The 25,322-nt window shown below is 41.5% G+C and overlaps 1 protein-coding gene across 2 annotated transcripts in view; it reads right to left on the minus strand.

Moving 5' to 3' along the window:
• The window catches only part of LOC107382653 (partitioning defective 3 homolog), a 517,719-nt gene that overhangs the window by 441,263 nt on the left and 51,134 nt on the right, over positions 1-25,322 (minus strand). For both annotated transcript variants that reach the window (XM_054751349.2, XM_054751350.2), the window contains exon 2: positions 6,344-6,445. In XM_054751349.2, the coding sequence (XP_054607324.2) occupies positions 6,344-6,445 (102 nt within the window). The remainder of the gene's footprint in view (positions 1-6,343; positions 6,446-25,322) is intronic.

A 25,322-nucleotide genomic window follows, 5' to 3' on the forward strand; every position in this document is an offset into this window, starting at 1 on the left:
CAAGAACACCTGGTTAGCCTGGTTACCATCAGCTCAGAAGTAGCACGGCATCAGATGACCTCATAGATGGCTTTTCATTCAGAAAATAGAGATGTGTTTGCAAAAGGCCTATTCCATTGTTGAAAGAGGCTCATTTAGTCTGTGCCTACTAAGTTGTAAATCTAAATGGCCCCAATAATACAGTCATTTTACAATGGAGAAAATCAAATCCCTCTTGAAACAAAATAGTCGTAGGCCTCTTGATGTTTGAAAGCCTTTCATTTTCCTGAGTGAAGGGTCCAGGGCTTTCAAAAGAATAAATATCTCCCCAGAAGATTAAAATAAACAAACACCGGTGAATCGGACCAATGTTTTCCATCATCCCAGAGCTCATACAGGCTTTAATAACTTTAATGTTGTCTTCAATAAGCTTCTCTCTAAACCTCCTCCTGTTTTGGGATGGTAAAGTGTTTATATATATCAGCGATTTTTACGTTAACTTTCTTAAAAGTGTACCTTGCATATTGATAGCAGGACAAATTGTGTTTGTTTTTGCCACCTAGCCACTCATGCATGCGCACAAAGACGAAAAAAGATGTCAACATAACGCTCCTTTTTTATTTATTTATTTTTTCTGTCAGTCAAAAGGGGAAATCTGTGTACAAAATACCCTGCAGTCGGCATTAGAGCTGCAACTAATGATTATTTGGAGCATCGATCACTCGGATGGGGTCTCGACTCGATTAATCAATTAATCGGATTAAACGGGAACATTTAAATCAAATAAAATCTAAATTTATTTATAAAGCGGTTTTAATACAAAAACTGTAATTCAAAGTGCTTTACAGATTAAAAAGACCCCACATATTCCACTAATGATATTAACTGAATGACTTAATTAAAAACTGCTAAGGGAAACATTTTTTCTCTCCTTCCTTTACTTTAACAACAAAACACGATTAGAACACAGTTCAATAGCATGCAAAGCAACATGCTATCATCTAAATATATCCATAATTACACTATGATCAGTTAACCTTTATGTATTTCATTGACATGTTCATTAGTAAGCTACTGGAACTGCTGATAGTTTAATTTCTACTGCTAAAAATGTTATGGTGACATATTTATTACGTACGGGTTAGGAATAATCCAGTTTAAATTATGTTCACAGAGAGATACGTTTGTGAATTACATGCTACAGTGGCTTGCCATAATCCAGCAGCAGAGTTTAGACTCAAACCTGACTGCAGCGGTTCTGCTCCATAGCGCTGCAGACAGCTAAGAATAAACAAGATTGGGAGGTCTTTTCTTCTGCTTGTAGGGTTTAGATGCTCTTGGTTTCACAACCATCGTGTTTTTTCGGAACCCCACTAGATCGTGATTGTGCTACCCTCTTGCATTAGCTAATCTGCCGGTAGTTGCACTTTGATCCCAAACCGTTTGTGCCTTTGTGTCTTTGCTGGCTTCTGTTTTCCTCCACACCGCCTACAAGCACATGGTGCGTCAGTACGCAACTTACTAAGTGTGTCGTTCCTCATCAAAACACCGGCTTTCTCTTGTTCTGATCTGCCTCGCTCTGCTCTGCCACCACCAATACATTAGCTGTGCGCATTGACTGTTAAATATAGTTTGCGCGCCACAAAAAAAATTGCACCACACAATGAATCAATGACGAAATGTGTTGCCATCGTCATCGATTTTCATCGATTTTATCGATTTGTTGTTGCAGCTCTAATCGGAGCACATTGTAATTTTCATAAATAAAAAGTGAACAAATTCTCCCCCCTGTGCTTTTTTTTTTTTTTTAATTGCACATTGGTACAGCCTAAGCTTTATCCTGCAGTGGTAGCGCTACCAGTCATGTTCAGTCATGAACAAACTCAAGGCAACAGGTGAATGTGCTTGTCAGGAGACTCAACTGTAAAACAGGAAAGGAGGCAGTGACTGTGGAAACAACTGGACAAACTGGCTTTACCTCTACAACTGCACACACACACACACACGCGCACACACACGCACACACACAAACACACACACACACACACAAAGAGGCAAACACCCACATGGTAAGATAAACTTATGCAAGCACACTCAACACTGTTCAACCTGAACTGAGTTCCCTCCCAGATGAACTCTGCACTCTACCAGCACCCTAATAATTCAATATGTCAACCTTCTGGAGAGCAAAAACTCATGGTTCATGTCATACGCCATCAAGTATTAAAGTTTGAGTAATCAGGATTCTTTAGAGACATGTGATACACCCTAAACAAATTTTTAATTTAATTTCAGATATTACAGAAAAGTAAATTATGAAAAAAAGAGTAATAAAGTTCTAATCTGGCCTTGTTCAAAGAAGGTAATTAGCCCCCACAGCCGCCAGGGGGAGCAGAGACTCAGAGCATCATATCAAACACACAAAAAAGGCAAAATATACATTGAAGGTGTCATTTATTCCACTAAAATATCAAATTCTTTTTTTTTTCTTTTGTTTTTTTTTCCTGTAATTTGTCCAAATACCACAAATACTGGTTAAGAAGAGGAGCTGAGTCATGCCAAGATTACAGGAGAAAGGAGTGTATCAGAGAGCAGGTGCAAAACAGATGCTGCTCCCTACGATCCAGCCTGATGCGTAACCATGGCACCAGGAAGTTACACACACACACAAAGCGCTAGTGTGTCAGAAAGATGAACTCTTCAAACCAATACAGTCCATAAAACCCTAGTTTTATACCTGAGGACTCAACGGGGGACTGGATGAGAAAGAGTTCCTGATTTCACAGAGAAGTGTTGGTTCCATGGCAAATCCTTCAAGCAAGAAGCAAATATACCTGGTAGGGTGACAACTCCAGATGATTCTTTATGACTCAGACAGACAGGACTATGAAAAGGTAATTACCAACTATTTGACATCGGAAATCGGTAACATGGGTAAACGAAGAATGTAGTTTTTAAGTAATGATCATTTACTCTAGTGTCCAAACCCTCTCGGTTCTGTGTGAGAAGCTAATTGCCCTCAAAACCTAGTTGTGACATCTTTGGCAGCTACAGCATCAACCAAGCATTAGTGATAACTGCTAATCGTCCTTCATGTCACTATAGGAGTTTTGTTTCACTCCCCTTTGGAAGAGTGCTTAAATTCAGCCTGATTGGAGGGTTTGCTAGCAGAAACGGCCTGTTTACAGCAGGTTCTGAAGCACCAAGCAACCCCCAGACCATCACACTACCACCACCATGTCTAATTAGCAAGATGTTATTTCTCTATACAACCGTGTTATTTTAAATCCAAAGGCTTTAGAATATACTTTTCTGATCCCTCAGTGAGGAAATGCACTTGATAAGGCAGCACGTATGTTTAAAGAATAGGAAAATATAATACAGGTTAATACACAAAGGCAGTAGGCAAATATTGCAACCTTCAGCAATAAAAAAAATACTAAAAATAGAAAAGTTAGCGTCAAAGAAGACATACGTAGCACGAGAGACACGGGCATATAAATGTGCACACTGCACAGGTATTGGACAAAGCAGTGAAATGCACATTTTCTAAATATTCATCTTGTCTCCTCAGTCAACGGAATCATTTTCCAGAATCCTTGGGTTCCATACAGATATAGTTGTGGTCATTGTGAGATGGGTCTTTGCATGCTTCGATGACGTTTTGGTCTTGGAACTCTCCCAAGATGCCGTTTTTTTGCTCCATCGCTTTCTTATTGTAAAATAAATCATCATCTAACAACTGCTTATGTATTTAATCAGATTATCTTTATCTGATGATGAAATCTGTTTACTGGTTTGAAACATCAACGTGTGAAAACAAATTTTAAAATCCGAAACATGACATCATGCGCCCACAACCCCGCTCCCTAGCCCTAGGCTGGAGGGCAATAAGCCGGTAGCCTGGCCTGCCAGACTCCTCCTCTGTTTAATTCTGCACAGAGAAAGGGTCTGGGAACTCTCCTATTCAAATAACCCCACCCCGTGAGAATTCTAACCGAGCCAATCAGCGCTGAGTAGCGTACGTCACACACCATAACGCTGAGTTTGTCGAACAGGATGACTGAAGCTGAGTTCGCTGCGGCTCTTTCCTCTGTTCCAAATGACTTGGTCACAAGTAGAAGCGCCAAAAGCCATTCTTCTAAAGAAAGATGTTTGTGCTGTGGCCACACTCCATTTTCACCACAGCTAAAAACTACAGGGTCGCGGACGTCACACACAGCGAAGCTCAGTTTCTCATAAACAACAAAGACAGCGGTGGAGTTTGCTGTGGCTCTTTCCTCTGTTCTAAATCACTAGAATGTCTTTAAAACCACAACATGAAGAAACACTAAAATTATTTCTTCTAAAAAAAAAAAGGATTTTTCGCTGTTGCCAGATGCCTTTTTTTTTTACCACAACTACTACAGTGTTGCGCGGTACAGTCGGGATTTCCGTCTTTTTTCTGATTGGTTACTTTTGAGCTGCCTTGTCCTGCCCCTCAAGTGCCTCTCTGCCTGTGAGGTACCAGACTAGTTCTCTGTGCAGAATTAAACAGAGGACAAGTCTGGCAGGCCAGGCCAACAAGCCGGCACCTCCCCGTTGACCACCTTTGCATTTATCTCTTAGTTTTCAATAAACAGAGCTAAACAGCAGCGAAATTAAATCCATCAGCGTGGTTAACGCGTGTAGAGCTGCAGGATGCACAAACAGATGAAAGAAGGAAGGTAACGTAAACCTTTACAGGTTTCCAGCTGAAAAAATATATGCTGAAGGCAGTCGTCAGTAGGAGCCAAATGATATATCGGCCGGCCGATATATTCCGTTTTTATATATCGGCCATTGACCGAAATTATTTTCAAAAGCCGATAAAGTAATTTTAAAAATCAGGCACCTGTGTGGCCAACTGCCGCCACTACTAGACTGAAGAAAGGACCCGAAGGACCCCAACACACCGTCCATCGGCCTTAAAAAAACCATATCGGCCGGCCTCTGGTAGTTAACGGCCAATTGTAGTGGACAAACCACCCACATCATGGCAGACAATAGCTCATGACAGAAGAAAAATGATATACAGTTATCTAATGACTTACATGCTTTTCTATATAAATATGCGCAGCTGCGGGGCACGTTTAGCCGGGGAATGATAAGACCTGAGACAAAGTGTGAAAACGACAGCGCCGATGTGGTACATAGTTCTGTTTGAACCGTGGTAAAGGCCCTTTTATAATAATCACACAAAATGTGTTGCGTAATTGAAGCAGGCAGCTGCTAATGTCATTTGTTTGTGTTTCTGTTTAAGCTCTCGTCAGAATAAAGACGAGCGGCGTCATGGCGATCCTTCAGCATTAATTTACCCGCAAAACGTAGAAGAGATCCGGTTACTCCTTTGTTCCTCCAGCTGTGAGAAGTCCAGATGGCCGGCACTGTCGTCCCCACAGCTCGTTAGCTATTTCAAACAGATCTGGAAGTTTTGCGCTAAACACCGTTAGCTTTGAAATGTTTCATTTTTTTGTTCATCTGCACAAAGTAGTAAGATCTAAATCCGTAAGTTTTATTTTGTTGGCTTAAATCACAGAGATACAGCTCTGGATAATGGCTGGAGATGGGGTTGTGTGGGTGTGCTCAGTTACCCGGATGTAAACAATAACTTTTAGTGGGCCTGTAGAGGGCTATATGGATATTAAAGAAGCCCCTTATCCACCCCATGTCTCAGTAGACAACCAGATCCCATGTTTAATTATATTTAAAGTTTTTAATTAATTTTTCACTCATTCTTTGATTCTAAATAGTTCACAACCATGGACTGTATTACATGAATTACTGTAAATTTAACATAAACTACTTGGTAACACTCATCTTAACCATTTTCCCTTTAAAGACACAAAATGAGCTCCACTTTTAGAGCCCGGCGGCTGGTGACTCAGGTGTGGTCAGCTCTGTTCCCATGGGAAGAATGTGGTGGGATCGTGGGTAAACGCCCTGAGTTGGGTTATTGTGAGGGTGGGTCCTGTAATATCCTATGACCATATGCACGTGGTCTTAAATGTAAAAACACACACATCAAAGGGAGAAAAGAAGTGCATTAAACTGCCAGCAAGGTAGAATGATTAAAACAAGAAGACGGTTGGACTCAGTAGCCTTTTGCTCTGTGGTGTTTTAGTGACGGCGAGTGTGTAAAGGCAGACAGGTGTAATCAAAAACACATTTCAGGGAAACCTTTGTTGTGAAGCCAGTCTTTCAAGTACATGGCTCAGACTCCAAAACAATTCAAAGCAACAGCAGGAAGCATGAAAGGGAAATGAGAAGACATGCCAAAACATTAAAACGCTGCAAATAGACACATTAATGGAAATCCTATGCTAACACATGCTGTTGAACTCACCCTGTCTTTGTCATCCACCACGTCACACAGCAGATCATCAAGGTCCAAAATCCCTCCATCTCCATGTTCCAGCCTATGGACCTGAACCCAGTACCCGGGGTCCTGGAAAAGGAAGACTGTATGAGCTCCGTAATGAGATTTGTAGCATATAGATTTAGGATTTGCAGAATTATGAGAGTTAAGCCATAAAACATAGTAGCCCTGCCAGGCCAAGTGAATTACAGCTTGTGTCTCCTCAGATCTAATCATCATGTGGTTTATAATATTATCCACTTGGCTGGCACACATCAGCTCTGACATGGTTATGGATTAAAGTCATGTTGGCACTTATGAAATACTTTAATCCCTCAGCTGGATTGCTGGCAAACTGAGCATCCAGTTCAGAGCGGTCTCCTTTTTGGAAAAGATGTGAGTGGGATGCAGACACAGAGGGAGAACAGGTTCTTCAGCTCTTCAACTTCTGGCTGTTAAAATAGCAGTCGTCACTTGTTTTGCATCAGTACTATGAATATCATGCATGCATATTGCAGAGGTGAAACAAAGAGAGGAGGAAACTGTAGAACAACTCTGTTTACACGTCACTTGGAACTTGAATTCATAGCAAACAAGAGGTCAACTCTTCTGGTGAAATCAATATTAAAGATTTAAACGATTAACACTCAAACTGCACAGACACCTTTAGCATTTTAGATTAAAATACATTTAGAAATTAGCAAAACGTTTGCATATTTCATTGTCACTGGTAACAACAAATTATATGTCAACTTGTTGGAGTTTATCTCAGGACCTTTACTGTAAAAGTCTTAATAACAACCTCAGAGCTCATCAATTCAATTCAATTCAATTCCAGTTTATTTATATAGCGTCAAATCATGACAAGAGTCGTCTCAAGGCACTTCACATAGTAAACATTCCAATACAGTCCAGGGGCCTCATTCATCAAGCTTGCTTACGAACAAAACGGGGTCGGAAAACTGCATAAGCAACTTTCCACGGAAACTTTGGGACTTATGAAAGAAAACTTAGCGGAAAAATGTGCGCAACTTTAAGTTGACCAAGGACCTGGCTTACGCACATTTTGGACATGGAGAGCACCTGCAGTGCTGCTGCTGAGAAGGATAAAATTATGAAATCCTGCAGCATTATCACTTGTACTGCTTCATTTTCACACAGAACAAGACCCCCCCCCCCCCCCCACACACACACACACACACACACACACACACACACACGCATACACACATGCACACACACACACGCAGCCTGAAGCGCAGAATATGGAATGCAGAATACCAGCAGGGGTACAGATTGAGACAGAATGTCATGCGTCTGTGACAGTGTGTGTGTCCTGTCACTTTGACCCGATTGATCATGCGCCCTGGCTACTTGGGTGAGGGAGATCTCTGTCTGGCTGACTGGTTAGCGTGCGTGACTCTCACCCAGAAGTCTGGGGATCAAATCCCAATTGGACCCACTTTTTTAATATCCGCCACACATCTCTCTGAAGAGAGATCGCCTACTTGGCGTAAGTACTTTTTTTTTTTTTGCTGAGCTTAAGTACAGTTTTAGTAAGGATTCTACACAATGTTTGATAAATGAGACCCCAATTCATTAAGCCTATCAGAAAAAAGTTTCCTATATAAAGAACCCAGCAAATTGCATCGAGTCACTGACTAGTGTCAGTGTCTTTGCAGCAATCCTCATGCTAAGCAAGCATGTAGCGACAGTGGAGAGGAAAACTCCCTTTTAACAGGAAGAAACCTCCAACATGTATACCAAGTAGTGTTTCTACATTTACATTGTGATTTCTTAGTAAATATTCTCTTTGGTGAGAGATAAACTTTGTGAATCTATAATTAAACAGGTAAACTAGTAGTAGCACATTCAATGCCAAAGAAAGTAACATGTTATTATCAGGAGAAACAACGCATCACTATGGTGTCATTGGAGCTTTAATCATATATTGATCATACCCAAGGATGTCCCTTTCCTGGAGAAACAGAAAACCCTAACACTATTACACCAACTTGACCAACTGCAAAATGTACTTTATGCCATGCTGTGCTCTTTTTGCAGAAGTACTGACGTCAAATCAGTTACTTTTCATTAGACTTAGCTAGTTTACTAATAATTATATTTGAAGGGTTTTTCCTCTAGAATCCACATTTGTACAATGGAAAACTCTAGTGAGTAAAAAATCAAATTTTAGTTGAAGTTCTACATCTGGGCCATAGCATCATATTTAAACTATGGCTCTTTAGATTATATTGTTCATTTTTACCTCATTTCATCCGGCAGCTTTTTTATTTAAAAGTTCCTTATCCAAAATAACACAAGCAGGAAACCATGCTTTATCAATGAATGAATGCATTTAATTTAAGTGTCATGCGCAACACGTGCCCAGCCCATATAGGCTTATAAAAAATATTAAAGAAAAGCAAGAAATGGCCATACATTTATAAAAACATTATCTTGCATAACAGGATAAAATACAGTTTGTCTACATTTCCATGCTCTCTCTATAAATGTTGCTAACTTAAAATGTCTTTATCAAAAAGCATACTTAACATTTCATCATTAGATAACCAAAACAAATCAGGATTTTTACTCGAATCTTTTCAAACAAAAAATTTTTAGATTATGTACCGGACAATAAAACAGGAAACGAAATTCATCTTTCAGCCAATCTAAATCACATAAAACGCACAAACGTTGCTCCTCCAGTAACCCTTTACTGTATATCGCCCCACTTCAGTGGCGAGAGGCAGTGATTGTTGCATCATTTCTTAGATTACAAGCAACATAAGGCTCTGTCATAAAATCACTTGTAACTTTTTAATTTTGGCTTTGTGAGCACATCAAATTCCCACTGGTCTTTGTATAGCTGAAACAGAGATTAACTGTTGTAAGCTTGCACTGTAAATTATTAAAAATTGACTATTTGTTAAAGAAAATATTGTGGAAACATCATTAGACCAAGGATATCTGTGACATTTGTCCCAGTAAAAACCTTTCTGGTGAGCCTGTCTTCAGGTAGGTGCACAAGACGGTTCCACGGGCACAAAAATTCTGCTCTCTGATCCCACCCCATATCTATGGCCACTTTACCCTAAAAAACATCTAATAGCTCTGTTCTGGGTGAGGATAGATTCAGGTGCATCTGCATAGCCCTAAATACCTGCAGCACAAAATAACACAGGAGTATCGCGTCATACCCGTGCCACAACCCGTGCACGCGCATTGGGTCCACAGCGCGCGTGTGAACGGGACTCGCGAGCGAAAATATACATGGCGAGAGGTCATTTGTGCACTGAGAGGGAGCAAACTGTGTCTGTGAGCGCACAAGGATGTGCACAAGTGACAAACCTGCGTGCGCGCGTTGTCAACGAGCACACGGCAGAGGAAAACGTGCGCTCGCGGCAGCCTCTGTGCGCGCTCGGCAGCCTCTGCGCGCTCGGTTTCTGACTCCTGCTCGCTCGGCTGTAAGGGCTTTTGGCACTCTGGAGGCGTGGCCTGTGGCAGATCTTCTCTGTCCTCTGATTGGTTAGTTTACCCCGCACTTTACCCTCTACCTATCTATACAAAAAAGTCTGCTATTCAAGTAGTTGCTGGCATAGCTCAGCTGGAAGAGCGGCTGACTCTCTCTCTGGAGGATCCAGGTTTGAGTCCGGGCAAGGAAAATGCAGTAGATGTCATGTTAATTTTTCTTAATTTCAGGTATTTTACAGTTGTGACCGTTCAACTGTCATTAAACGTCCGAATGTTTGCTGGGCAGTGTTTTAAAAAGTGCACATAAGCTAGATGGTTTTAACCATATAAAATTACATTTTTTGTGATACTGGAAAAATACAAACTGAAATAAAACTACTGATTGAAAACTTTATGACTGTGGTTGTACAATATATGACTCACTAATACACTGCAAACTCCCTTAGAGTGGGGCTGAGAGAGAGAGAGAGAGAGAGAGAGAGAGAGAGAGAGAGAGAGAGAGAGAGAGAGAGAGAGAGAGAGAGAGAGAGAGAGAGAGAGAGAGGTTCTTGCCTCATTAATGAATTGTTTATTTTTTTCAGTATTTAATTGACAAATTATCCTTTCAAATAATTAATTGATGAGTTACATAATTGTCCATTTAGAATTGTTGAATGGACTGAGTCAAGTTTGGTGCACTTTATATATTTCAAAACATGTTTTTTTTTATTTTAATGATGCATATAAATAATTTAAATGTTAATTTAATGAAATATTTCTTTTTTTTCATTACCTCACCCTTGTTTTGACAAAAACGGGACCTTGCTGGATAATATCATGGAGAAACTATTTGTTCACAGTACATGGCTCCGTGAGGATCTGTGTACCAAAGGAGGAGATACTCAGAAATCTGTCTGCAGATTGTTACAACCCAGACTGGAAGTGGTGGGCTGTAATAAGAAAGAAGACCAAACAGAGGAGTGGGGGTTCAACAACTGATTTATTTAACAAAAGTAAGGATTTACTAAAGCAAGTTAGTGAACAGAAAATGGCCATCTCAAGGTTTTACTCGGATGTCCCTCAGCAGGGTGCAGCACTGTTGAAGGTCATCTGAATGAAAGCTTGATATGCAGTTTCTTTATGAAAGTGTGTAAATATACAGTGTGGTTGACGTACATATGTTGAGGTTCTCAGACATCAGGCTTCTTTGCACAGGCCTTTACTAGTGGGCTATTTTAAAAGTTGGTAAGGAGAAAAACCACAGCATATAGCTGATTGTTTACAAATGCAAGGAGGGGCATAACAATCAAAAAGCTTGTGTTCTTGGACCAGATGAATGGAGCGCTCCACATGCACTCAGAGATGTCATGGCTTCTGTTTCTATAACTTCACATGCAGACATTTGAGGTTTGCCAGAAAGGAAAGCTGGCCTGTCCACTTTGCAGGGCACAATGTCATCAATGAAGAAACCCCTGTCTACCATGATGACCATCTCTAGTTGTAGCATTTTCATCACACCAGATTCCCAGGTTGGTCGCTGATAGTTCCAGCATACAGTGCTGAGACAAAGGTCACTGGCCTATGTGGCACCATCCAAATGAGCCTCTTCAGAGTGCAGTTGAACTTGAGGAAAATATATGACTCTGGAAGAGAGGGGAATATGGCCATTGACACCTCAGATCAGTGCAGTCAAGAATTACTGGTGTTTGGGTAGTCCTGAACATGTTGTGATGCCCCCAACGTCTCATTGGGTTTTCATTTGTGTTTAATTGTGTTTTTCTTCTGTTGTAGGCAGCTGGTTAAGCAGCCTTGGAGGCACCTGGGCTCAGGGTGTGGTGCTGCCTACAAAGCCTACTGTTTTTCTGCTTTCACTGGGTCTCTCCTGTGTGGTGGAGAGTCCTCACTGGCCATTTTCTGTTCACTAACTTGCTTTAGTAAATCCTTACTTTTGTTAAATAAATCAGTTGTTGAACCCCCACTCCTCTGTTTGGTCTCCTTTCTTATTACAGCCCACCACTTCCAGTCTGGGTTGTAACAATCTGCAGACAGATTTCTGAGTATCTCCTCCTTTGGTACACAGATCCTCACGGAGCCATGTACTGTGAACAAATAGTTTCTCCATGATATTATCCAGCAAGGTCCCGTTTTTGTCAAAACAAGGGTGAGGTAATGAAAAAATAGAAATATTTCATTAAATTAACATTTAAATTATTTATATGCATCATTAAAATAAAAAAAAAACATGTTTTGAAATATATAAAGTGCACCAAACTTGACTCAGTCCATTCAACAATTCTAAATGGACAATTATGTAACTCATCAATTGATTATTTGAAAGGATAATTTGTCAATTAAATACTGAAAAAAATAAACAATTCATTAATGAGGCAAGAACTTTTCTCTCTCTCTCTCTCTCTCTCTCTCTCTCTCTCTCTCTCTCTCTCTCTCTCTCTCTCTCTCTCTCTCTCTCTCTCTCTCTCTCTCTCTCTCTCTCTCTCTCTCTCTCTCTCTCTCTCTCTCTCTCTCTCTCTCTCTCTCTCTCTCAGCCCCACTCTAAGGGAGTTTGCAGTGTATTAGTGAGTCATATATTGTACAACCACAGTCATAAAGTTTTCAATCAGTAGTTTTATTTCAGTATGTATTTTTCCAGTACCACAAAAAATGTAATTTTATATGGTTAAAACCATCTAGCTTATGTGCACTTTTTAAAACACTGCCCAGCAAACATTCGGACGTTTAATGACAGTTGAACGGTCACAACTGTAAAATACCTGAAATTAAGAAAAATTAACATGACATCTACTGCATTTTCCTTGCCCGGACTTGAACCTGGATCCTCCAGAGAGAGAGTCAGCCGCTCTTCCAGCTGAGCTATGCCAGCAACTACTTGAATAGCAGACTTTTTTGTATAGATAGGTAGAGGGTAAAGTGCGGGGTACACTAACCAATCAGAGGACAGAGAAGATCTGCCACAGGCCACGCCTCCAGAGTGCCAAAAGCCCTTACAGCCGAGCGAGCAGGAGTCAGAAACCGAGCGCGCAGAGGCTGCCGCGCGCGCACGTTTTCCTCTGCCGTGTGCTCATTGACAACGCGCGCATGCAGGTTTGTCACTTGTGCACATCCTTGTGTGCTCACAGACACAGTTTGCTCCCTCTCAGTGCACAAATGACCTCTCGCCATGTATATTTCCGCTCGCGAGTCCCGTTCACACGCGCGCTGCCATGTATATTTTCGCTCGCGAGTCCCGTTCACACGCGCGCTGTGGACCCAATGCGCGTGCACGGGTTGTGGCACGCTTTAAACGCCATACAGGAGCCACCATGGAGCCGTACAGTGTGGTAAACGAGGAGAAGCCCAAGTCTGGTCACAATTTTATTTTATTAATCACACTTCCTAAATCCCTCTCCACGGATTCAGATAAAACACTTCTGCCTTCAACAGATGCCATGCTCTCATTACAATTAAAGCCAAGATATCTATAGGTAACAGAATGCATGATTTCCATATCACCAAAATTTAAAATATAATTACTTCTGCACCTAGACTTATTTCGGAAGTGAACTATTTGTAATAAGTAACATAATTTGTTTTATCTAAAGATCAAATGTAGAACAGATGTGTTGTGTAATTACCATTTCAGGTCAGTACAGCGTCAAAACTGTACAGGGTAGGAAATGATTTCAGAAGATCAAAATAAGTGTATTTGTTGTATTGTGCAGCAAAAATCACAATTCAGATTTACCAGGCTGGTAGTGAAATTTGCTTTAGAAATGTATATCAATCAAATATGTTCTAATCTTTTGTGTTTGGTTTGCACGTCTGACTCGAAGCACAGGAATGTCTCCCCAGTTTATTCCTTAAGACTCTGGCATTGAGCTAGAGAGCACGTCTAAAGAAATGACACGGCTCAGTTACTATGTTTCCTTATTTGACAAATTCTGATGTTTCATTCTTTTTCATCGTTCTCTGAGCTCTCTGATCCAAACCACTCCGTCTCCCAGACTCTGGTTAAATGCCTCCATGTTCAGCTATGCTATGCTGAACTCGGCTGTGGTTCCAAAATGGTTTGATTCAACAACTATATGGTGTTTGTCTTCTTTTGGAGGTCATAAACAAAAAAGATGCTGAGTTCTGTACAAGTCTGAGCCCAGAATGTGACTAACATGCTATTGCTCTGCAACTGTTACACATACTGTAGATCCTGTTCCAGCAGATAAACGGGGATTAGGGATGTGTATTGGTGAAATTCTGGCGAAGCAATACGTATCACGATACAGGGGAGACGATACAATATATCGCAATATATTGCGATACATTCAATCAGACGATATTAACAATTTTTTAGACTGAGTTTTTTGTTCAATAAATAGTCCAAACTGATATCCAACATGTTTAACATGAGGTATCTGAACTATAATAGAGGGATTTACATTTAAGTGGTGGAAACAAAACCAATTTCACACTGCTGCTAACTAGCGGTCAGCGTTTGAATTGCACCAAAAGAAAAGAAAACACACAAATGTTTGCATGTAAATTACTCCAAAAATCTGATATACAGCTTTTGAATATCAGTATCATATTGTTGGATAAAATATCACAATATATTGCCATTTCAATGTTTTTTTACATCCCTAACATGGATATTTATCTCGTTTTGCTGAACCACATTTAACATTTTACTCTGAAAGCAGCACAACCTTTACTTAGTTAGTTAGTTTTATTTCAAACAAAGAAAACATACATAATTTTTAAAAAACAGAAAAAATATAAATAATCATCATCCTTTTTTTCTTTGTCTGGAAAGAAGTTGGCTGAAGTCGAAACTTATATGTCCCTACCCCTTTATACATATCATTATTTACTTATACTTAGTATTACTATGCCAAACGTAACACAAAACCACATTAAAACAAACAAATAGTACAAATCACCCAAACAACCAAACCAAATGGGGAAAAAAAGAAAAAATAAAACACGTCTTTTTACAATTCATACTCAAACTTATCTTTCTTAAGAATAAAGGACAAACACATAAATCATCTGTTTTCCTCTCTATACTTATTTAGAATATGTTTTTCATAATTTATTTTAAACAGATTTATATTTGTACTTACTTTAATTTCTTCTTCTAAACTGTTCAATAATTTAACCCCTATTATTGTGATACACATACTTTTTAATGTTGTTCTAACATTATGTATCTTTATATTTAGTATCCTTCTCAAGTTGTATTCTCCTTCTCTCTCTGTGAACAGTTTCTGTCTTTTATCAGGTATTAATTTATTTCTTACTTTATATACTATTTGTGCTGTTTTGTATTTAACCAAGTCCTGGAACTTCACTGTCCGCGTTTTAATAAAAAGTTCATTTGTGTGATCCCAATATCCTGCATTTGTTATTAATCTGATAGCCATTTTATGTATTGTCATTATTGTTTGTAAATTACTTTTGTACGTTTTTCCCCAGACCTCTACACAATAGCTCAAATATGGTAGTAGCATCGTATTGTATAATATATAAAGTGCTTTCTGATTAAAATTATACTTAGTTTTCCCCATTATAGCAATGCCCCGTGTAAGCTTCCCCCTAACATATTTGATGTGTGATTTCCAACAGATTCTGCTGTCTATGACCACTCCAAGAAATTTTATTTCATATACTCTTTTGATATTTACATTATTAATTACTAAGTCTACGTCATTATATCTGCTTTCATTTCCAAACAACATGAATTTTGTTTTCTAAATTTAGTGACAATTTATTTACATCAAACCATTTTTTTCTTTATTTATTTCCTGTGTGACCACATCCAGGACCTGTTGCAATTCCACACACAAGCAAAAAATATTTGTGTCATCTGCAAACAATACAAACTTCAATACTTGTGAAACCCTACAAATTTCATTTATGTACATTATGAATAGTTTAGGCCCTAATACTGATCCTTGAGGTACCCCACATTGTATCTCTCTTAGTCCTGATTTATGTTGATCTATTTGTACAAAGTATTGCCTATTTGATAAATAACTTTTTATCCAGTCCAATACTATACCCCTGTAACCATATATTTCCATTTTTCTTATCAATATGTCGTGGTTAACTGTATCGAATGCTTTCTTCAGATCTAAAAACAGCCCTATTGCATACTTCTTTTCATTAATGCATTCTGTTATTTCCTCAGTAAGATGAATCAGTGCCTGGACTGTTGACCTATTATTCCTGAAGCCATACTGGCTTTCCGTCAGCAACTCATATTGATCTATGAAATTATCAAATCTTTTAACAAATGGTTTTTCTAATATTATGGAAAAGTGTGAAAGTATTGACACAGGTCTATAATTTGTAAAGTGATGCTTATCTCTTGTTTTGTAAATAGGAATTACTGTTGCTACTTTCATCTTATTCTGAAAAACCCCTTAAAGACAATACTGATTTTTCTCCATCACAATCAAAGCTGGCAATAACACTTAAGAAGAACATAAATTCATCTTCTCTGGGAGTTTTTACAAGCCATAACGTGACCTTCAGCTCAGAGTGTTCAGAGTGCCAACAAGCCTCATGTCTGTGTGGTAAGAACCGGATCCAGACTTGTTCCTCAGATGGATTATCAGGAACAAATATGAGGTCCTGCCACAGAAATGAATCCCACAAATATACTTGAGATGAAAAGGGAAATTCTTGCTCTGACACAATTCAGATTGGACTTGTTTGAAATAAAGTTGGAGCTTTTCATCTGTGATCTTCAGTGTCCAGGAGGACAAATTCAGTTTGCTTAGCGTCTCCAGAACATCTACTAAAGTTATAATGTGTTTAAAGTTCCATTAGTCGTCACACACTGGTGAAATTCATTTCCACATTTGACTCATCCCCATGGTGAGCTGCAGCAGTGGCTGCGTTTGGGAAGTATTTGGTGGTTTAGCCCCAAATCCAACCCCTTAAAGCTGAGTGTAAAGCGGGGAGGCGTTGGGTCCCATTGTTAAAGTCTTTGATATGACCCGACCAGGATTTGAACCCCAACATCCCAGGGTGGACACGCTCCCACAATGTTTGTTGAATCCACCCCACAACCGAGAGCCGTCAATAGAGCGTTCCCAGCTTGCCAGGCTAGGACAACCCTGTTTACTGAGATCTATTCCGCTGAACAAAGTGACCAGATTGGAACATGTTTGTGGAGTAAGGCAGCTAGATACAACGGGGCACTGCTCTGAAGAACTGTAAAGGTGCGGGAAACACATTTAATCAACACATTTGCATTCTCTGGTAGGAACGAATGCCTTGCTAATAGGGGTGGGTGATATGGAAAAAAAATCATATCACTATTTCGTTTTTGCTAAATCCCAATCATGATTCTATCACAATTTCTTTCTACTTTTACAATTCAGATGTTTTGGAAGTTATTTACCATAAAATGCATACATTTAAAATCATACTCCTTCACAGAAAATAGGATAAAACATTTCTGAATCCTAGAAAAATCTTAAAATTCCATTCCATCTACCAATCTACGGTTGAGAGCTAGAGATACATGTCTCAAATGTCCCACGTACACTTTCATGTTAATCATTTATTTATAATTAATGTAAAATAATTTAAATTATATCTAGAGGTGGCTCATATCCTATCACCCACGATATCACATTTGGAGCTTTGTTATACAAAAATCAAAACACAATAAATAAAACATCTAACATTTCCTGAAGAAACGCAAATCTCACCTTGCCTTTCATGTCAGAGTTTAAACTGAGGAAAATGATGGTCAGGGGCCTCATTTATCAAGCTTGCTTACGCACAAAACGGGGTCAGAAAACTGCATAAGCAACTTTCCACGCAAACTTTGGGATTTATGAAAGAAAACTTAGCGGAAAAATGTGCACAACCTTAAGTTGACTAAAGACCTGGCTTATGCACATGTTGGACATGGAGAGCACCTGCAGTGCTGCTGCTGAGAAGGATACAATTATGAAATCCTGCAGCATTATCACTTGTACTGCTTTGTTTTCACACAGAACAAGACCCCCCCCCACACGCACACAGACGCACGCGTGCACACACACATGCACGTGCACATTCACACACACACACACAGCCTGAAGCGCAGAATACAGAATGCAGAATATCAGCAGGGGGGTAGATTGAGACAGAGTGTCATGCGTCTGTGACAGTGTGAGTGTCCCGTCACTCTGACTTGATTGATCATGCACCCTGGCTACTTGTACAGGGGAGATTGCCGTTTGGCTGACTGGTTAGTGCGTGTGACTTTCACCTGGGAGTGTGGGCATCGAATCTCGATTGGACCATTTTTTTTTTACATCCGCCACAGATTTCTCTGAAGAACTCAGCATTGACGGCTTCAGCAACGCTGTGCCACTCCGTGGATTTTCTCTTATTTGTTTTGCAAAAGCACTTCCTTTCATTTCTCCACCTCACCCACAAGTACCTCAGTTTCTGCTTCTGTGAAATTGCGCTTCCTTGATCTGCCTTGATCTATGGTCGCCATTGGCGGAGCGCTGCAACAGCCGGCTTGTGTATATGCATGAGATCCACAAGGCACTTTGCATTGACTATTTATGGCAGTAAGTGGGCGTGGTGAGGGCGGGATGTGACTAAAAAGCAGCTGAGAACCTTTCTAGATAGTTTCTGATTTATGAAGCGGAGATTGCATGCAGCTGTGCGTACTCCATGTTTGATAGATCACAAACCTACTTGGCGTAAGTACATTTTTTTTGCTGAGCTTAAGTACGGTTTTAGTAAGCGTTCTACGCAATGTTTGATAAATGAGACCCCAGATCTCTAAAATCTCATGCAATCTCAATCATTCATGAACTGTGGTTTCTGAGGTATTTTGCTGATGATCACAGAAAGCGGCAAAAACATTAGTCCCCCATTGCTTTTCAGCCCCAGGTGATATCTAGTAAATTATCTGCAGGCATCCTGGAACCAGAAAGGATTACTGCAGAAACCAGTATAACCTGTGCTAGCAGGAACACCTAGTAGCACTATAAAGTTACAACGATGTCCCCAAAAACTCAGCTCCTCTTCCTAGAGCAGTTCAGTTTTAGATGCAACCAGGAAGAGCCTTTATGGAAGTAGCTGTCTCACAAGTTTCAGCTTTAAAGCCACTCAGCGAGTGTTCTCTAAAGCGTCACCATGCTGAAGATGGCTACTTGACATGCATATTTGTGACTGCTGTATAATCCATGCAATGAAACCGAGCAGACCCAAGAGTGAAAAGGCTTTTGTATTTGGTGGATTTGAGCAGATAAGCAGGGTGTGACCATGTGTGTATGTGTTCAGGTTTCCCTTTTGTCACTCACTTCCTGTCTCACTGATCCATTTAGTAATCGTTCATTCCTCCGCTGTGACAGACTCACTGCCACTAGTGCCAGACCAGGTATCTGTTTGAGTGACTCAGCGTTAAAGGTGAGAGGAAACAGAGGGGTTGTTGTTCTGGGACGGATACACACACACACACACACACACACACACACACACACACACACACACACACACACAAGCCCTGATAACAGCTCTTTTAGTCTCTGTTTCTTTGAAGCAGAGTGGATTGCCTGTTCTTGTCAGAGACCACACAAAGACCAGTGCCCTGAAGGGAACAGAGAAGGAAGGTGTTGGAGGCAGATGAAGACAGAGCATGTGCCGTTGTGAGCTTTACAACTGTTACATCAGCTGTAGCTAGTGCTGCTGTTCCCATCAAGGGAATACCACTGCCTAGATATCCTCACTGGTGCCCGAGCCACAGCTTGACCTCGTGTTGCATCGGTAGCATGTCTGACTCTAGGTCAGAAGGTTGTGTGTTCAAATCACATTGTGGTCAATTGCTTTAAAATTAGCTTAGGTACTTTATCCAAATCAAGAAACTGCAAAAGCTTTAATGAGAAGAGAAAAAAATAGTTGTTGCATCCAGAATTAGAAAACTACTGTAGAATTTCAGAACTTTGTAACAACTTTACAGAGATGCTGTTTTATGAACCATGAGGAGATTGTTGGTGCAACAGATGAGATGAGATTGTATCTATCATCTTCTAAAGCAGCAGATCAAAGAGAAAACAAACAGTTTACAAATGAGGAGCTGCACAAAGTGAGCTCACTCTTTTATTGCACTTCGATAGTTATTGTCTTTTAGCACAATAGCTACTAAACCAATGTGGTATTTTACTGGAATCCTCTGAAAGAAATCATTGGATTTTCTACAGATTTTTCAGCGATTCAGGTGTGGATTGTTGCCACTGTTATCTGATCTTAAAAACACTAAAATAGCTTTAAGTTGGTCTATTTTCACAAATGTTCTAACAGCGCAACAGGTGTGCTGATGGATCCTTGACTGGTAAATAATAATCATTCCTTCAAGAAAAGCAAGGCCTTTTTTTACCTTACATATAAAATAATGCTATTTTATTCAGATGATACCAGTGATGTTTAAGTAGTGATATTATTCAGGAAAAATAGTGTAAAATAAGCATGTACATCACAAATCATCCTTCCATCTATCCATGCATCCATTTTTGGCGTTTCCGGGCCAGATGAGAGACATAGTCCCTCCAAAGTGTCCTGGATCTTCCTTTAGATCTGCTCCCGGTCGGACGTGCCCGGAAAACCTCACCAAGGGGGAGGTGTCCAGGAGGCATCCTCACCCCGAGCCACCTCAACTGGCTCCTCTCAATTTGGATGAGCAGCGGGTCTACTCTGAGCCCCTCCTGGATGGCAAGCCACCCTGTGAAGAAAACTAATTTCAGCCACTTCTATCCTTGATCTCATTGTTTCGGTAACCACCCAAAGCTCGTGACCATTCTACCCTTTTCCGACCATGGTCTCAGATTTAGAAGAAGCTTATTCTCATCCCAGCTGCTTCACACTCAGCTGCAAACCGCTCCAGTGAGAGCTGGAGATCACATTCTGATGAAGCCAACAGGACCACATCATCTGCAAAGAGCCGAATATCTAAAAAATAAAAATAAAAAAATACCAATCCTCAGACTTTCACTGTCTGACCAAAAAGCTTATTCATCAGGCTGTGACCTCTGACCTTTGAGAGGACCCAGCTCCCAGTGGATTCTAGCTTCTCATCCTCCCACTCTAACCATTTGTGCTTCACAGCTCAGCGATTACTGCAGTTCAGAAACTTATGGAGCAACTCTTCTCCTGCATGAGTAATAAACATGAGTCACAAATCTTTTCTGCCCTCTTTCTTTTATCTTGCACACGCATCACCCCTTATCATAGCAAAAATCCATTATTGTTACATAGAGAAGAGCAAAACAAAGGTATAGAACAGACGAAGCCACATTGTCACAGAGTTACTAATCATTTTTATGCTCTTTTTTTAAATAAGCTGCCATTTCGTCATTGCAGTTGTCTTCAGAGCAAATGCAAGATTCATAGCATTCAGACTTTAAAGCTTACAGGAATCAAGGGCAAGGAGTGTTTTTATGAATTTACAATCCAGTGAACGACGGTTGATATTGTGTTGTTCTACGTTTCTCCTGTATCTGTCTCCAACAAGCCTGTACGGCAAGCCGTTTAAATATTTAATCAACAACACCTCTCTGTAATTTGTGTTCTACATAAAAATTATATAATTTATCCTCAGATGTTACAGTTTTTCTCAATTGCTTAAACACTATATCCAAACGTTTGAACTGATTGCAAAACCATAATGCCATTTTTCAAAAAGCACACCCATTTCCCTGAACCAAACATGCATGAGTCAGATTTGGTGAACTGTTACTGCAAAACTCTACACACAAATCCCTAAATTTTTCAGTGCTGACACCATTCACTAGTCATTTAGAAAGCACTAGCAGTCAATAATGTTAACTGAAGTCAAGGAGAAGGAGATGGAGGTCTAGGACACTGTAGAGGAGGAGGGAACGTGAAAGGGCAAGGAGACAAGTGTCTCGGATGAAATTTGAGCCATTTTTGTTGACCAAGTCTTTGTACACGGTATGACTATGAGGGAGGCGGGGCAACGAGTCCAGCTTCACTGCTGCCTCCATCATCAGACCACAAGCAAGAAAGAAAGAAAGAAAGAAAGAAAGAAAGATAGATAGATAGATAGATAGATAGATAGATAGATAGATAGATAGATAGATAGATAGATAGATAGATAGATAGATAGATAGATAGATAGATAGATAGATGATAGATAGATAGATAGATAGATAGATAGATAGATAGATAGATAGATAGATAGATAGATAGATAGATAGATAGATAGATAGATAGATAGATAGATAGATAGATAGTTCCTTTATTAGTCCCACACGTGGGAAATTTCATTGTTGCAGCATAGAGGACAGTACACTCAGAAAAACAGGTAAGACAAAAAACACATAATTTGATAAAAAACAGTAATATTTAAAAATATAAAAGCTAACAGAACAAAACCACAATCTTCCTCATTTCAATGGCCAGCTGCAATGGCCTCATTATGAAATCTAACCGCTGCTGGGAGAAATGATCTTCTGAACCTTTCCCTCACGCAGGGTGGATGCAGCAGCCTGCTACTGAAAGAGCTATTCAGTGCTGCCAGAGTCCGGTGCATGGGGTGGGAGATGTTATCCATCAGAAAAGAAAGCTTGGCCACCATTCTCCGCTCAGTCACCACCTCCACTGGGTCCAGAGGGGCTCCAAAAATGGAACTGGCACTCTGGGTCAGTCTGTTCAGCCTTTTCCTGTCCCTAGCTGAGATGCTGCTACCCCAGCCAACCATGCCATAAAAAATTGCTGAGGCCACAAGAGCATCATAAAAGGTCTTGAGTAGTGGACCCTGGACTCCAAAAGACCTAAGCCTCTGCAGCAGGTACAGTCTGCTCTGCCCTTTTTTGTAGAGAGCTGCTGTTATCTGACCAGTCCAGTTTATTATTTAAATGAACACCAAGGTACTTGTAGGTCTCAACAACTTCAATGTCCATTCCTTGGATGCTCAGTGGATGTACTGGAGGGTGCCTTTTCCTGTGAAAATCTACCACCAGCTCTTTGGTTTTCCGGTGTTGATCTGGATGTAGTTTTGCTCACACATATCCACAAAGACCTGAGTCAGCTCCCTGTACTCTTTTTCATCCCCGTCAGTAATGAGGCCGACTATTGCTGAGTCGTCGGAGAACTTTTGGAGGAAACAACTTATAGAGTTATAGGAATAGTCTGCGGTGTAGATGGTAAACAAAAATGGTGCCAAAACTGTTCCCTGCGGGGCACCAGTTTTGCAGATACGTCTGTCCGACACACAGCCCAGAGTTCCCACATACTATGGTCTATTCGTGAGGTAGTCAAAGATCTATGACGTGAGGTGCTGCTCCACTCCCAAATGTTCCAGCTTGTCCCTCAGGATCTCTTGTTGGATAGTATTAAAAGCACTTGAGAAATCAAAAAACATGATCCTCACAGTACTTCTCTTGCCATCGAGGTGGAAAAGGGAGTGATGAAGAAGATGGATAGTTGCATCCTCCACCCCAATGCCAGGCTGGTATGCAAACTGCAGTGGACCCAAGGATGATCTCACCTGAGGCCTAAGCTGCGTGAGGACCAGCCGCTCCAGAATCTTTATTAGGTGGGAAGTCAGAACCACCGGCCTGTAATCATTTAGATGTTTTGGATGTGGCTTTTTTGGCACAGGTACCACACATGAGGTCTTCCAAAGTTCTGGTACCTTGCCCAACCTTAGACCCAGGTTGAAGATGTATGCCAACACCCCACACAGCTGGTCCACACAGAGCCCAACAACCCTTGAGCTGATGCCATCCGGACCTAATGCCTTCCTGGTGTTACAGTTTTTCTCAATTGTTTACATACATTTTCTGGTACTTGAGACACAATTACCACAACATGTAACCAATTCACCAATCGCCTTAACCAATTCTGCTAAACTACAAGCACAATTCCTGCTTTACACTCTTCGTCTTCGTCTTCCTCCGCTTATCCGGGTCCGGGTCGCGGGGGCAGCATCCCAACTAGGGAGCTCCAGGCCGTCCTCTCCCCGGCCTTGTCCACCAGCTACTCGGGCAGGACCCCAAGGCGTTCCCGGACCAGATTGGAGATGTAACCTCTCCAACGTGTCCTGGGTCGACCCGGGTCCTTCTGCCGGCAGGACATGCCCGAAACACCTCCCCGGGGAGGCGTCCAGGAGGCATCCTGGCCAGATGCCCAAACCACCTCAACTGGCTCCTTTCGATCCGGAGGAGCAGCGGTTCTACTCCGAGTCCCTCCCGAATGTCCGAGCTCCTCACCCTATCTCTAAGGCTGAGCCCGGCCACCCTACGGAGGAAACTCATTTCGGCCGCTTGTATCCGCGATCTCGTTCTTTCGGTCATTACCCAAAGCTCATGACCATAGGTGAGGATTGGGACGTAGATCGACCGGTAAATCGAGAGCCTGGCTTTCTGGCTCAGCTCCCTCTTCCCCACGACAGATCGGCTCAGCGTCCGCATCACTGCAGACGCCGAACCAATCCGCCTGTCGATCTCCCGATCCCTCCTACCCTCACTCGTGAACAAGACCCCGAGATACTTAAACTCCTCCACTTGAGGTAGGACCTCTCCCCTGACCCGGAGGTGGCAAGCCACCCTTTTCCGGTCGAGAACCATGGTCTCAGATTTGGAGGTGCTGATCCTCATCCCAGCCGCTTCACATTCGGCCGCGAACCTACCCAGCAAGAGCTGAAGGTCAGAGCTGGATGAAGCTAGGAGGACCACATCATCCGCAAAAAGCAGAGACGAGATTCTCCTGCCACCAAACTCGACACACTCCACACCACGGCTGCGTCTAGAAATTCTGTCCATAAAAGTGATGAACAGAACCGGTGACAAAGGGCAGGAGTCCAACCCTCACTGGGAACAGGTCCGACTTACTACCGGCTATGCGGACCAAACTCACGCTCCTCTGGTAAAGGGACTGAATGGCCCTTAACAGAAAGCCACCCACCCCATACTCCTGGAGCGTCCCCCACAGGGTGCCCCTGGGGACACGGTCATAAGCCTTCTCCAAATCCACAAAGCACATGTGGATTGGTTGGGCAAACTCCCATGCCCCCTCCATCACCCTTGCAAGGGTATAGAGCTGGTCCACAGTTCCACGGCCAGGACGAAAACCACATTGCTCCTCCTCTATCTGAGATTCAACTATCGATCGGACCCTCCTCTCCAGTACCTTGGAGTAGACCTTTCCAGGGAGGCTGAGGAGTGTGATCCCCCTATAGTTGGAACGCACCCTCAGGTCACCCTTCTTAAAGATGGGGACCACCACCCCGGTCTGCCACTCCCTAGGAACTGCCCCCGATGACCACGCAATGTTGTAGAGACGTGTCAACCATGACAGCCCTACAACATCCATAGCCTTGAGATACCCAGGACGAACCTCATCAGCCCCCCGGGCTCCGCCGCTGTGTAGTTGTTTGACTACCTCAGCAACTTCTGCCCCCGAGATCGGACAGTCCATCCCCAGGCCTCCCAGCTCTGGTTCCTCCTTGGAATGCGCATTGGTGGGATTGAGGAGCTCCTCA

This window comes from Nothobranchius furzeri, chromosome 7, assembly GCF_043380555.1.
Source record: "Nothobranchius furzeri strain GRZ-AD chromosome 7, NfurGRZ-RIMD1, whole genome shotgun sequence".
Classification (NCBI taxonomy): Eukaryota; Metazoa; Chordata; class Actinopteri; order Cyprinodontiformes; family Nothobranchiidae; genus Nothobranchius; species Nothobranchius furzeri.